Source organism: Labrus mixtus, chromosome 9 (genome assembly GCF_963584025.1).
Source record: "Labrus mixtus chromosome 9, fLabMix1.1, whole genome shotgun sequence".
Taxonomy (NCBI): Eukaryota; Metazoa; Chordata; class Actinopteri; order Labriformes; family Labridae; genus Labrus; species Labrus mixtus.
Window position 1 is genome coordinate 24567892 of NC_083620.1, and position 15817 is coordinate 24583708.

Consider the following 15817-nt stretch of genomic DNA (forward strand, 5'->3'; position numbering starts at 1 on the left):
CTATTTGAACCATTGGAGCCGGCTTCTATTTTAGAGCCGTTTTCCTCCCTTTCCATTTTTGTTGTTAATTAATACACGGCAGAATAAAGGGATGATCTCTTCTGCACACGGCTCGAACACAGGCACACCCAGTGCTCTGTGGTGTAACATTAATGTTTTATACCAAAGATCAAAGACCCTAATCCCCACAATTTTGTTATTCTGTGAATTATGCAGTTGACATTATTACAATAAATATTTTCAGTTAGATACATGCACACATATCAATCATAGGTCAAAACATTGCTAATTTGGCTGATTTAATAAAACCTAAATGATAACCAATGAAAACCCTCGTAATACTGAGGTCAGCCACATGATCCGGATCACCTGAAAGAGCTGGAGTTCCCATCACTACTAAACTGAAATTGTCAGTGTTCTTGTTTGGATCTTAAGTTGTGGTCAGTTAAATGGTCAGGATGTAAGTTAGCCTGATTATCACCAGCTGCTTTACTACCAGCAGTGGCTTCTCTGAACACAAACCCTGTACAGAGATCCAGCTGCTGGTTTTTAGAATTCAATTTGGATTCAATTTAATACAAAAGGATAAAAAAAAACAACTGTTATGTAACACACTGCAGCATGACAAGAACAAAAGTCATATAAGATTTAACTACAAGTTCCTCTTTAACAACCAAAGAGAGAATTAAAAAAAAAGTTTTAAGTGCAGGGCTAGGATTCAACCAAGTTGTTGCAACTATAAATATTTGACATCTGGATAATAAAACTATTGGCCATCTCAAGGTGACGGTAGTCTGCTCTTTGATGTGTGGCTCATGAATAAAAAACACACATAGTACAATACACCTTAAGCATACAGTGAATAGCATAACCAAAATAAGAGAAAAAAGAAAGAAGGTAGTCATATCTTAACACCTAAAGGGAAAGTCAAGGAGAATGTGTCTGTTTAAATATGCTCATCCGATCTCAGGGAGGCAATATCACAAAATGTCAAGTCTAGTCCTCATTTTTCATTTTGAATGTGAAGTTTTTCAGTTCTGCAGAGGGCTCTGCAACTTTCACTGTTTCACTGTAATGATCATTTTGACCATTAGTTTATATGCCATTAAGTTTATTTCTAACATGATAAAATAAACAGTCCAACATGTGACCAACACTCAAACATGTAAATAACTTCAGTATACTTATATTATAAAGAACAGACAACCTGTTTTCTTTTGATTGACTGATTAAATGATAAGATCATTGCAGCAACAGTATGTAAATACTCATGAAAAAAAAAAACACAGGTATGAAAGTCATTGCTCTGTTATAGTAAAACATCATGGTTTTCAAACAGTGACCCTCTTGAGTAATAAATTAATGTTTTCTCTTCACCGCAGACTTGTGAAAGTGGTCCATTAGATATAACCAACACAAACTCAGTATTCTGGAGGTAACTGGAGAGTTGGAGGTGAAGCCGTGCAGCAGCCCAAATCTCTTTTCTGTAAGGGTTGTTAGTTTCTTTTGATTTGTGTTTGGCCGCCTGTCACCCAAACCCATTCCCTGAAATCACATCACTATAATGGTCTAATCAGCACTTAACGAGCCATGTTACATAAAATCAATGCCCCCCTCTATTTGAGAATGCAGAAAATTTGGTAGAGCTGATGAAGCCTGGTGGAAGGGGCAGGAGCTGCTGTCGATATGGTTCTGTAGTCAGCGGACAGGCAGGCCTGAGAGCACATGATGCACCTGCCCTCCAAGTTCAGTGATCCTCTGAGAGCCAAGCTTTTACAGCAAAATCCTTTGTTTTGCTGACTAATCATGTATTGATTTTCACAAGTTGTTAAGCCCAAATAAGGTTGTCAGGCCACTGCCAAACAACTTGTCTACCTGCAGAGGCTCCAGCAGCACAGAGCTATGTATCTCCCTTTAGGAGTAGCATTCATTCGACTTCTCCCCTGGATTTATTTTATTATTATGTGCAGTGTAAACAGGTTAGCGTTCTACTTTGAGGTGTTTTTTTCTGAGATGTGAAACACTTTTCTTCAGATAGGACAGCATACTGTTTCATGCATACTTTGCCATGTGGTTTGTGTGGGAGGATGTGTGTCTTAGGCAGTACAAATATACCCGCCATGAAGCATCACTCCCACGTGCAAGTTGTCACTGCTGTCATGTGTCATACCTCCAAAAAAGGGGAAATTACAAATCAAGGTGTAGCTAAACACTGGGAGAACCTACACCATGCACGCTGTTCCGATTGATACGCGAAAGCAGTTCCTGGATGCAACCTAAATTCACTGTTGCTCTGGATCATCAGCTGCCGATGAAAGCCAGCAGGTTCTTTGCATTATATTTTGATAGAACTGCAGATTGAACATAACAGTGCTAGCTTGGTTCCATTTCTGTGGACCATGGAGCTGCAAATGAATAATATAGGAGGCATCTCAGGGGTAAATGAATAAATCTACATTAGGGGGATTTGGAGGGAGGAGTAGAAAGTGTCATGGAGCCACAGCACTACCCTGTGGCAGAGTAAGATATTGCACTTTAGGAGGAGAGGGGATGCAGTTTCAGCGGTATATAACTCTAATTCAGAATATGATTTATTTGGGATACTTAATGTTAAAGTGGTTATTCTTTGTGTATTTATTTGTTTTAGCTGTCAGATATCTGTAATTTCCTTGCAGTAAAGTAAAGACAGCCTCCTCCTGGTGGTAACTTCAATATGGCTGATGGTCACCATGTTTCAGCTTAACTCTAACAGCACAGACACATAATACAGATTTACATGACCTTAACAATTATCCGGTTACATTTTGCATTCTTTGTCAATGATTCGGAAAATAGATTTGTTCTGCTCCTCATTAAGAGGAGACCATGTGCGTAATTGTCCCATCCATGCAGGGGATAATTAATATCAATGACCCTGCTGACTTTTCAAATGCATCATGTTGAGTTTAATGATGATGTGTCATAAACAGCCTGAGGTGGAGACACCCAGCTCTGTGTTTGCTGGCAGAGCCAGACCAGGGGCTCCAGAGCTGACAGGCGAGACCAGGTGAATAATTGTCTGTGGCATCTTATTACACTGCTGGCATGATCTGATTTACTCCAGCAGCAAATGGTGGGAATAGACCCAGAGTCATTGTGGGTATTGGATTAACGAGTTTTACGCACAAATGGACCCCACACTGACAGAAGATGCATCATGCAAGATTAAAGAGGATTTATATTTGGTTGTGATAGCTGTCCTGCTTGCTTCATTGCACTATTGACTATTTCCACAAGGGATGTGCTCCAGTGTTAAGAAAAAAATAATAATAATTGTGAGCTTGGATGTTGGCTTTCTGTTTAAGCTTTTAATTTGTTGCTTTTTTATCACAAATAAATTGCATAAAATAATGGTAGACAGGCTGGTTAAGAAAACTACATTTCCCCTGAGCAATACGACGACCGCTTTGAAGCCACTGACATTTGATTGGCTCGTCGTAAACCACGTGACTGAGTTTCACGAATGGTGAGGGACCCAAACAGGAAGTGTAAATGTCATACAAAAAAAGACACAACGTGAAAGTCAAGCCGAAGCGAACGTGATTTATCCTCAAAAATACTTTTTAAAAAAATATGTTTTTTTATCTCTCCAAGTCTTCGTCACATGTTGTTCTTCTAGCAGTGTGTGTGTCTCACTAAGCAGCTGTTTGCAGGATGTTTCAGGCTGCAGCTAAAACGTTTTGGGTTGCATCAACCACTCCTCGGGAGATACTGTCAACTATTCGACATTACTGTAAGAAGACACCGACAACATTAAGAGTGTCCGAGGCTGTTTCAGGAGCTGGACTGGATACAAATGTCAAAGTACAGGTAATTTAACCTCTCCGGTTCATAACATAGGAGTTAAACTAACCCCAATAGTGTTATGTTTGAGGAACTATATATGTACATCACCTGCTTTACTTTAAACCTTTGCTTTACTTTTCCCAACACTTTACATACAACTAGGTTATGACGTCATTGTGCATGTTCTATAGGTCAGCTTTAATCAATCCATCTGTTTGAATGGTACAATTCACAACAAGTGTTTTCCCAAGAAGACCTCACTCTTTGTTATACAGCACAATTTATCAAAGTAACAGTGGAAAGGAATAAACTGCATTTTAACAGGCAGAACGTCAAGACTAGAATAGAATAGAAAATAACTTTATTTGTCCACAATGTGGCTTCACAAGAACAAAAACATGATGACAAACAAGACAACATTTAGGTAAAGCAAGTGATTTGAAGAGTGCTTGGAGTCCTTCACAGCATCACCTAATGGACTTGTTGGTTTTTATTTAGTTAAGTAATAAGTTAGTTTTCAAAACAGGGATTTCATATAGTTTAGTTTGAGTTTGAAAACAGTCAGTCCATAGTTAAAGTTTGAAAACAGGCATTTCATCAACCATTGTGCAGTTAAAGGTTTCAGACCTTAGAGGGGGCTGTGCTTTTTGTTTTGTTTTTTACTTTAAAGTCCCTGTAAAGTATAATATACTATAGTAAATATAATATACTATAGTAAAGTAATTTAATAAAGAAAAAAAAAACATAGCAGAACCAGACTGATGTGCTGAAACTGTGATGGGCTTGAAAGAGGGATAGAGGGAGAGACAGGAAGAAAGACAACAACATAAATTAAAATAATACATTTAGGGCTACAGCACCAGTGATATTGGTTAGAGTATCATAATAGATTGATCTGTTAAATGTTCAGATTACTGTAATGATAATAAAATGAGGAGTACTGATACGTATAGCAGCTGTTGTTGAGCTATTCTTAGATTCAAATGAAAAGTGTTTAATAATGAGGTGATATTATGTATTTACTTTACATGGGAATTCGTTTAATAAATGGCCGTCTTAGAACTGCTATCAGTGATAATTTACCGGACCACAATTTCTGCACCCTAAGCTGTGACAGTGTTTGATAACATTTCTTACACCTTGATGTAAAATAGAGCTGTATACTGTTTTTATTTCTTCTGAGGTATATCTTCTTCGTCTGTTTTTTTTTAAACTTGACATTAAAGTGAGATTTCTTTACTTGCAGTCATTTGATTTGTTTCTCTTCTGTAGGGATGGGTTCGCTCTGTAAGACCTCAGAAGACACATCTCTTCCTCCATGTGAATGACGGGAGCTCTCTGCAGCCTTTGCAGATCGTCGCCAGTTCAGAGCTGAATAACCCGTAAACACCTCACATTTATTCTCTGTAGATAATCCTTCACCTTTCACTTTGAGGCTGCAAATAAAAAAAAAAAAACATAAACAATCTGAATGTCTTACACTTCTTTTCTTTTGTCTCAAATTAAGGTCGCTCACGTTTGGCTGTGCTGTTGAAGTCACAGGAACTCTCAAGAGAAGTCCACACCAGAAACAGCCTGTTGAACTTGAAGCTCACCAAATCCAAGTAGTCGGAGAGTGTAACCCCGTGGTAAGGACAACACTCTCTGTAAACATCCCACACACAGCTTATATCATACTTCAGCTCTGTTATATATTTTTTTGTGATCTAAGGTTGTCTTTTTTTGTTTCCAGGATTTTCCCTTTAAAATCAAAGAGCGACACAGCCTCGAGTACCTTCGTCAGTTTCCTCATCTCAGGTGTAGAACGAATGCCTTTAGCTCCTTGCTGAGAGTACGAAGTGAGGCCACTACAGCCATCCAATCATATTTCAAGGTGAAAACACCAGCAGGAGACTTTTTCAACACTGAACTCAGAAAGGCTTTTTGTGTTCATTATTTTACCTCTGTTGTTTTTTTCTCCTCAGAAAAATGGCTTCGTGCAGATTCACACGCCTGTCATCACCTCGAATGACTGCGAGGGAGCGGGGGAGCTCTTTCAGGTTGAGGTGATTATCTCCAGATTGGTTGTAAAAGTTAAGGTGCTGTGCTATAAACATGACTGTGTTTAAGCTTTTAGTAACTCCACTAGTAGACTGCTTGATGCTTAGAAACGTTTTTTGATGTTACCACAGCCATCAAGCCCAGAGAGTAACGAAGATGAGAACTTTTTCTCCGTCCCAGCCTTCCTGACCGTCTCTGGTCAGCTTCATTTGGAAGTGATGTCAGGGTGAGAGAAACGATACGTTATGTTTCAGTGATCATCTTTTTTATTTTTTATTTTTTTTATTTGCCTCTCCTCTGTGTGTGTTCTGGCTCAGAATACTGAAATACTCTGAGGTACGTTTTTAATTATGCATGTCACTCATCCGCTCCCAGGGCTTTATCTAAAGTCTTCACATTTGGGCCAACTTTCCGGGCAGAGAACTCCCAAAGCAGACGTCACCTGGCTGAGTTCTACATGGTGGAGGCCGAGGTCTCCTTCACAGAGTCCTTAGAGGATCTCACCAAGGTACATAATGTCATTTTCCTCAAATACAATATTGCTCCTGGAAATGAATCAAAGTAGCAACATCGGTTAAACTGCCGTAGTGTGGTACGTGCTTTATTCTTTACTGGGCAAACTGATGATTGATTTCTAAGCGTTTGGAAAGCAAATGGTCTAGTGTTACTTTTTTATTGTATTATCTTTGTTCCCTCCGCGCTGCTTCACATACTGTAGCTGTGTTGGATCATTTTGTCCAGAGAAGGAGGGGCTGCCTGCATAGAATGACATTTAGTCTGATAACCTTTGATAGAGGGCTTTTATTACTTTTAACACAAGCTTCTCGGATAAAGAGTACCAATGTCACATCACATGAAATCACATCCTGCGTTATGAAGTTCACGTATTACACTAACCCCGTGTGCCCTTTTTCAAGTTGCCCTTGTGCACAGTTGCCAGCTTTAATAATTAAACTGGGCCCGACTCTTAGGTCATGGAGGACGTGTTCCGGTCGGCCACAGAGCATGTCTTAGCTCACTGTCCGGAGGATGTGGATTTGTTTCACAAGCATGTGACTCCTGGACACAGGGTGAGTCCCTGATGGACACTTATTTAACCTTGGTGCATAACCTGGCTCATTATAACAGTCGGCTACACGGCAGCTTAGTTCATTTTAATCCCTATTTACATATTTTCCTTTTGCACCCACACACTCTTAAGGAAACTGTCGATTCTATGCTGAAGAAGAGATTTCCTGTGTGAGTCTATTTGTTCCAAACATGGCATTTGAATTGAATAAGAGAAAGAATACAGACGTCATATAAATGATGCTATCTTATTCTACTTTCAGGATTAGCTACACTGAGGCTATTGACATCCTGAACCGCAGCTCTGAGAAATTTGCCTTCCCAACAAATGTAAGTGGCTCCAGTTTTATTGTCTCTTTGATCGTGCAGATTTGATATCTACCTCTTCTGTTTGTTCGCTACCAACTCTATCAAGACACAGAGCTCCTTTGACTGTGCTCTTCTTTCCTACAGTGGGGCTGTGACCTTCAGACCGAACATGAGAAGTACCTGGTGAAACATTGTGGCAACATTCCAGTCTTTGTCACTGATTATCCTTATGATCTAAAGCCTTTTTATGCAAGAGACAACCAGGACCATCCTGAGCATACAGTACGATTGTCGTTTCACCGTTAAAAAATACACAGTGCATCAATGATTTAACCACTCAGTTCCTTCCTTGTAATGTCAGTTGGGTTATCGCAGCAATTTGCATATCCGCGCTGACTCCGGCTGTCGTTTGTGTGCAGGCAGCTGCAGTGGACCTTCTTGTGCCAGGAGTTGGAGAGCTCTGTGGGGGCTCGCTGAGAGAGGAGAGGCTGGATCTGCTGAGGGCTCGGCTTGAGGAGTAAGAACACATAGTCCAGGGCTATCAGAAGGCTTCTGCTAATACATTTGATCTGACTGACAGTTTTGCTCTTGTGAATGGATTTATTACATATAAAATCTTTGAAGAGAGAGGATAGTTGTTATCTGAAGTTTATGTTTCCAATAAAAGGCTCTTACATAAATTCTGATACTTTTCCAGGGCTGGATTAGAAGAAACCTACAGCTGGTAAAAAAAAAACAAAACATTTATATTCTAAACGTCTGAAAAGTCACACCAAACAAACAGAGCATTAATGAAATTTTTTTATTCACAGGTATCTGGATTTAAGGCGTTTCGGCTCCGTCCCTCATGGAGGTTTTGGACTTGGATTTGAGCGATACTTGCAGTGCATTCTTGGTGTTGAAAACATCAAAGATGTGATTCCTTTCCCCAGAGTCTCTCATTCTTGTCTTCTTTGAAACACATTTCAAGCCTTATGGACATTTTTTAAAGTATATAAGGTTCGTTGTTCCTGCTTGAGAAACATTAAATAAACACTTAACTTAAAGTTGTACTCATTTTGTATCACTTTCTTGTGTTAAATGTCATCCTTTGTTATTGCCACTACACTATAAAAGTCACATTTAGAAATGCACAATCATTAGTATTTGAGCAAATGGCATGAAAATGAAGAAGCCTGAATTGAGGTTCATGACTTTGGAACAATCATATATGAAAATGAATTCCATGGAGCCTGTTTATTTCTACCACACACAAAGTACTTAAACTGTCCACAAGGTGGCGCTTTCCCCCCAGAAACAAAATGAAAACATTTGACTCAATAACAGTAGTAAATAAGTATGTCAAGTCTTCTTTCAGACAACAGAAAATCTTGGAAATGTATTTGTTAGCTGTTACTTTTTATTTTGTTGATGTACTGTACAACGAATATCCTACATGTACTTTATATACGAATAATCTGACGCGTTTCCGTCAGTGGATTAAAACAATCCAACTTGTTTTACTTAAATAGACTATTGGTTTAAAAATTGACCCAAGTCTTTCGTCGTCTGTTGTCGTTTTGGGATCTCGGAGCCACTTTACGGCGGGCAGTTTTCCCATCCTGTTCATCCCAGCTCAGCCCATCCCTCTCTTTGCTCGGTGGGCGTGGTGTGAGTTGGGAAAACAAACTGCAGACACCCTACGGTACTTCCTCACCCTGCATCAGTTGAGTTTCCCCGCGGCTCCTCGTCAGCTCACCGTGCGTAAATTACCCACAAGTCGAGTTGCGCCTCTTTTGAGTCAAACTGTTGGATTGCGCGCCGGGTTGTTGCGCATAGTACCACCAGGAGCCACTGGCAACACCTCCGACCAGCTACTACTTTGATTTTTTTTTTTTTTTTTTTAATCAAATGGGGGGAGCAGACTGCACCAGGGAGAGCCAAACGCCGACAGCACTTTGAACAGGCAAGGCTTCAGGAGCCGTCATGTTCTAGTGACAGACGGCAGTTGTAGAGCAGAGAAGAAACTGTAACACAGTGACAAACATGAGCGGCGGAGAGATCCTCTTCCAAGGCTGGTTGAGAAAGTCACCGCCGGAGAAAAAACTGAGGAGATATGTAAGTGAATCACACTTTCGATAAGTTTTTTTTTTTCTTTCTTTTTCCAAGTTGATAGTTTGACTGTTACTGTACAAGTTACTGAGGTTATGTTGCTGAACTGTCTTGTGTCAAACTGAGGCTCTTTGTTTTGCTCATTTGCCTCTTCAGATAAATGGTGTCAAACTCAGATATTTAAAGTCCCATTGTAGCAGGTGCACCCACTACCATCTGGACCTCTCCTCTCTAAGCCACAGATGAGGCACCCACATGGAAATACAGTATCAAACCATCAGTCTAGAAATACATGTTGTTGTTTTTTTAATATCATTTGCAGTTACCATGTTTTACATAGTAGGCCACCCTCTCGGGGGTCCTATGACAACATGGGGGTAAGTAAGCCTTTGTACTACCCCAACAGCTGTCTACAGTTTTGACCAAATAGCCCACAGACTCAAACTGCCATATTGTTTTATCTCCCCATGATGAGGTAATGTCTATATTGATTAGAGCAGTTTTCAACTCCTGTCACAGCAGTTAGTGATGTCTCCACAACAATTTTGAGAGTCTTGATACGGTTCTCTAAGCCAAAGCTGCTCATCTCTTGTTGGGTGCCGGGGCAAGGGGACTGTCTGCAAATCAGATAATAGGATTTATGGAGAGGCAGATAGAACCATGAGACAATCTCCTATAAATACAGCTGTCCACTGTTTATGTATGGTGTTGCATTACTAGGCCTCTCCATGTTCCTACTAGCTGACTTTGCCATGATGTCATCCCCCCTGTTTCATCTGGAAATCCATCCTTGAATGTCTTCAAATGCACCCCCCCCCCCCCCCCCCCCTTTGTCCTGTCGTTTCCTCATTGTCTTCCACTTAAAGCTAGCTAATGTTTACACAGAGACCACCGTGGTCAGTATGGAACAGCAGCTGCAATGGTACAGAGGAAAAAACTAGCTTGGTTCATAGCAGTACTGTATAAACAACAAGAGAGAAGAAGAAAAAAAAAAAAAACACCCTCACAGGGCATAATGGAGCTGACATAATGGCCTCCATCAGGCAGCAGAGCAGGGAGCAGCCTCTCTGCCCTTCTCACCCTGCTTCTCACCCTGAGCAATAACCTGTAAACAAGCGCTTCGCACACACTTTCAGCCAGAAAACAGTGTCATGAGACGCAGTGTCCAGAACAGGCAGACTTGTTAATGCGATAATCTGCCCATCTGAAATTCCTTCCACTTAAAGCCGGGCTATGGACAATCGGGGCCATTTACTCCCCAGTATTGCTGTCATCTGACATAGTTGATGTCCTGATGCAGAGGGATATTTTCAGATACTACTTTCACATACGCTCAATAACATTCCAGCCTGAAGGTGTGTTGTGTCTCTCAAACGTGGTTTGCGAGCGTGATCGGTCATTATATTGGAATGAGTTGAGGAGGCGTTAATGGAATGTATTTGTTCATATCTTTAAGTGACGTGTTCAATGCTGCGGTAGTTTGTACTGCGGTGTATCTTTTCAGTGATCATTTGCAACCTGATTGTCACCATTGTTGTTGTTTTTGACACGTCGATTACTTTATACGATATTAAAACGATACAGTAGCTCTTAGTTTCATGTTCATTCGTATCAAAAAGTGCCATAACTTTCAAAAATAGGCTACATCTGTTTCATACGATGGATGCGTTGCAGAGGAATTCATCCATCAAAAATTGCAATCAATCTCCTACAAATTGTCTAAATTGCACAAATATGTTGCCAATTATTTGTGCGATTCAGACAGTTTGTGGTATTTTATTTGCTTGCAATTTCTGATGATCGTAAACAAAGTTCCCAATATTGGGAGCCTACTACTTCCATTTTTGTTGCTGTGGTATCGGAGCAGGTGTCATTACTGTTTGACTTTTACTAATATGTCAAAGTTTCAAACTTTGTTGTTGCAGTATAGGAAGTTTGTTTTAATCCTTAACAACACTAGAACAACATGCCCTGTCAATATTCCACCCTTTCTACCATGATGACGTGGTCTAAGCCAGATGAGGCCTGTGTTTGTTAATCAGTACTCCATGTTGAAATGATTGGTTATTGTTTTAGAAAGAAAACTGTCCTCTGACCTTTCCCAGATGTTTTCTGTCTCACAGCTCTCTAAATGTTACATGCAGTGTTTAATCCAGGGGGGACGGGAAAAAAAAAAACTGGTACTTCCACCACAACTCTGGCATGCAAATCATATGCAAAATCAGGGAGCAGAACACTGATGGCAGTTAAAGCCTGGATTCAACCGGTAGTTAAGACAGGAGACGACATGTCGCCACAATAACAAGCACAACTAGTCCTGGTTAAATGTTTTCTTAATTGTTTACAAAAAGCTATTACCTCTCCGCTGTGACTCACTCTTTCTACAACAGCTTCTTGCTGCCCAAACACATGATGAGCATAAACTTTTTGTGTCGTCCCCCCCCCCCCCCCCCCCCTTTGACATGTGACAGCAGCACTGCAGGCATGTGTGTAGTCACTTTTCACACACGCTGCATCCCCACAAGGAAAACTGCTACGCTCTAATGTCTCGGAGCTTCTAAGTGACTCACTCGGTTGGCTTTATCTCTTCTCGGGGGGCCGGTCGAGGCTCCAGAGGTGGGCAGGGGTTTAAGGATATGTGGGCGTGGCCTGTTTGCTTTTGTTGAACAATGTCCAGAATAAGCAGAAAGGAACATGAAAACAACTGACTAACCCTAGCTCTTACCAAGAACCTCTTGCACACATCAGGTTCTTTTACTCATCAGACGGTGGTCAGAAAATTTGCTTCATCATGTGTGATTCAGTCCCCGCCAGCAATCTTTTATTTGCAGCTGCTACTTAGGAAACCACTTATCACATATCACAATGCATTTGTTGACCATAGACTTTCCACCCCGACCTGTGCAAAACAAAGAAACACTATACTTCCTTGGCCAGTTTTTCCGAGCCAGGTACGTCTCTTTGTAGCTCCGTTGTTGACACGTGCGTCATCATACGTCATTTTGATTAATCAAACACGTATCCTACTTTGCATGAAAAAAAAGTGACGTATCATTCATTTACCAATTTAATCCCTGATCTCAGGTTGAGATCAAACTGCTGTTGGCTAAACCCTCCCATCTACCCGTTGTTGTATCTGACATCACAAACGTGTCTGTTCACATACAGTAAAGCATTGCCACATTCCAGACAGATCATATCGGCAAGGTGATAGCTGCTGCTTTTTTCCCCACTGCCACCGTCTTAACGCGTTGCCCTTGTGGATGGTATACAAAGAGGAAGAGAGGTCGGTGGGGCTGGTGGGGCTGGTGGGGGGGGGGGGTGTTAGTGAGCGTCCAAGGCGGGCAGACGGAGCAGTGGCCGCCTGTGTCCCACCGTCAGCTGCAGGGTCTGCTGTTGTTTTGCAGAGGGGCTTTGGGAAGTCCTTGCCCTCAGAGGTCAATGGAGAACGCCTCCCAGTTCCTGCTTTGACAGACACCCAGCGCTCACACAGACATTTTCCTTGTTCCACTTTATCTGAGGGCCCTCAAAAGGGCCTTTCCCCACAAGCCACACAACTGGGGTGGCTTTATGTGACTGCAGTGTCAAAGTCAGATTACTTTATCATTTAGAGATATGTTCGCTTAAAAGGATCCATGTTATTAATATGAAGCTGGATACTAGAATCATTTTTGTTCATTTGTTATTTAATTTAACTTCACTTCAACAGCAAAGTGCTGAGGTTGAACTTGTAGTTGTGGATTCATTGACTTTTTCCCAAAGTCTAAATTCCCGTTTTTCAGTCGAAACCTGTTTTACAATTACAAACTTCTCCGACCCGTAGAACATCCATTCTTTCACATTCATTGTGGAAATCCCATGCTGGCCTTGTTTGAACCTTTGTCATAATATCCTGTCCTTTGCCATGAACTCTGGTCGAGCCTGTGTCTTTTCTGTCCAAAACGTAATTATTGCACCAATAGCAGATGCCGGACTTCCTGAGGATCATACCTACAGGAAGTGTTTTGACAGAGGTCCCATGACAGGGAAATAAATTAAATTGCTCTCAGGGTCTATAAAAGTATTTAAATCTATCAAGACCCCATCAGCTGAGCTTACAATAGTCCTGTTCTGAGGCGGGCAGATCCCATTGATTTTTTTTCCTCTGTGATTTGGGACTGAAGTGATCATCTTGAACTTATTTGCTGAACTCTGAGAATGCACAGTTTAAACGGAAAGATGGTTTTATTAAGTGGTGCTCAGGATAAAAATAAATGAGTCATAGCAACAACAACAGGGATCATAAACAGCTAAACAAAACAACTTCTGGGAAGAGGCTATTTTTAGATCAGACCCCTCTGCAGATCCATCATAAATGGTTTCAGATATTGAGGGTAGTGTACTACTGAGACCACATGGAAATATAGAAAATAGATAAAAAAAGGAGAAATCTAGTTTGTGCACTCTCGACTAGATCTGAAGACAGTCGTATCCAGGAATTATGCTACTAGGTCTGACATGGGCTGTTAGCTGCCATGTCATATGACTGTCATTAGATTAGGTTGGTCTTCTGTAGCGAATGGTCTTTACAGCCATGATGTGAGTCAGTGAGAAATGTATTTTGGCTCTCTCTCTCTTAGCCACAAGCAAATACATAAAAATATATCATTTTTAATGATGTTTTCACATTTTTTAAATAGGTCTTCACCAGTTCTGATATCTAAGGTTTCAGTGTGTCAGATACTCACTATAGGTGGAGAGCGTGCTTCTTGAACACTTTACAAAAACTCATGAATGGTTCTTGTGCTGTCACAGAGTCGAGTGCTGTTTTTGAAGATGTCATTCACAAAGAGATGCACTCTCTATGAGTTAGTGAACATTAGCATTTTGCTGAATATTTATCTGCTAAAACAACTACACAGAGGAACACTGTGCTGATTGGTCAGCTTGTTGATTACATCATTGCTCACGTTTTATGTCACATCATATTCTAAATGGTTAAGAAGATATTAATAGCTTTATGAAATGGATTGAATTATAAAAAAAATGTTGTTATGTCTAAGATATGGACAGATGCATTTGAAAACATTATTGTCTCCCTTTGGTTGTAAATCTGATCAAATGAGAGTGTAATGATGTTTCTGTTTCATGTGAAACACCTTCTTATGCTGCCCTGGTTTGTAGGATATGACGGCATGTTAACTTTTGTCGTTTGGACTCGGGTTGTCGTACGAGAGGTTTGATTAGTCAAAATGAAAGCAACTAACGGTTAAAAATTCTCTGTATCGCACTGATAAGTGATTTAATCTACAGGGGACGGATGCAGTGAAAGAAGCTAGTTTTTATGTAGGCTACATTAACTGTATATATTTATGTCCACCATACAATTATACTGTGTCCTTTATGACGGATGTGTTATATGTTTGTGATAAGAATTTTCTGAAACTCTGTGTGCTTCTGCTTACTCTCAATTTTTCTTGGATGAGATTGTTTTCTTGTTAAGATCCGGACAGTGGTGGAACATGGCTCATGAGTTGAGTGAACTGAAAATTGGACTATTATGTCAACAGTCTTCAGTCATTTCATGGTTTTCAGGTGAGAGCCAGACATAGAAGCACAGAGTTGTATTTTCAATCTGTCTTGAATTGAAGGAGGTTTGTTAAGTTGCAGAACATGAAACCACAGGACTCATTTTCAGCTGTTTTCCAAACATATTGTGTTACTGAGCTCTCAAAGACAGAATTATTGATATAATGAAAGCTTCGAGATATCATGGATTTAAAAAAATAAATAAATGTAAGCACAATCACTGACTTCATTCATCTTACGTGCATCAATTTAAAATTGACTAAAATTAACAGTTGAATTATTGTACATAATCACTGAAAGGAAAGTAATCAAGTGGCAAACTACACTTTTTGATTAATATACCAGTATTGTGTGCAGCATCAGTGACTGACAGTTAAGTTTGACGTGTTTAAGCTTGATGAATTTGTCTCAAAAGCTTGGAAAAGAAGACAGGATATTCTTTTTTTAATTGGTTTGACTTGGCTTTTGCGTTCTCTTTTCGTTTCTTGACAATGGATACAGTTTACCTGGTGCACTCCGATCCTGGAACGTTTTAATTTATGTAAGCCCATGCAGGCTGGGCACATGAAGGTATGTATGACACAATAATAGAATGAAACTTCAAACTTCTATGATGCACACATGAATATAAGGAGTAATGTGATGTTTGAGTTTGAGCGACGGTGGGACGGTTGACCTGCTGTGGTCAGACTTTCCCCGGTATGTAAATATTTTCCTCCTGTAGTTCTTTGTAGACATTTTTAGAACGCTCCTCTCCTGATTTAAATATTGTGTCGCATCCACCTTTGAGCATCTTAAACCCCCATTGGAAGGCGTTGGAGAGAGCAGAAGAAGCACGCAGCAACATCCTCCATATGCAGACATGTATGAGCCTCCGCAGATGGCAGAGGCAGGGGAAGTGACACAAAGAGTTCTG

The 15817-nt window shown here is 40.4% G+C and overlaps 2 protein-coding genes across 3 annotated transcripts in view; both read left to right on the plus strand.

The window, feature by feature from the left end:
• Positions 1 to 3522: 3522 nt before the first annotated feature.
• On the plus strand, positions 3523 to 8294 carry nars2 (asparaginyl-tRNA synthetase 2, mitochondrial). Its single transcript, XM_061047046.1, has 14 exons — positions 3523 to 3849; positions 5098 to 5207; positions 5333 to 5453; positions 5558 to 5698; positions 5790 to 5870; positions 5997 to 6091; positions 6241 to 6373; positions 6837 to 6935; positions 7067 to 7104; positions 7197 to 7263; positions 7387 to 7524; positions 7662 to 7759; positions 7940 to 7966; positions 8055 to 8294. Exons 1-14 carry the CDS (start codon positions 3694 to 3696, stop codon positions 8197 to 8199), a joined length of 1449 nt encoding a protein of 482 aa, XP_060903029.1. The 5' UTR covers positions 3523 to 3693; the 3' UTR covers positions 8200 to 8294.
• A 608-nt stretch (positions 8295 to 8902) lies between these two features.
• gab2 (GRB2-associated binding protein 2) overlaps positions 8903 to 15817 on the plus strand; it is a 35521-nt gene continuing 28606 nt past the window's right edge. Inside the window, exon 1 of one of the 2 annotated variants that reach the window (XM_061047044.1) lies at positions 8903 to 9339. In XM_061047044.1, coding sequence (XP_060903027.1) covers positions 9268 to 9339 — 72 coding nt within the window. In that variant the 5' untranslated portion in view covers positions 8903 to 9267. The remainder of the gene's footprint in view (positions 9340 to 15817) is intronic. The other variant, XM_061047043.1, reaches the window with a different exon arrangement.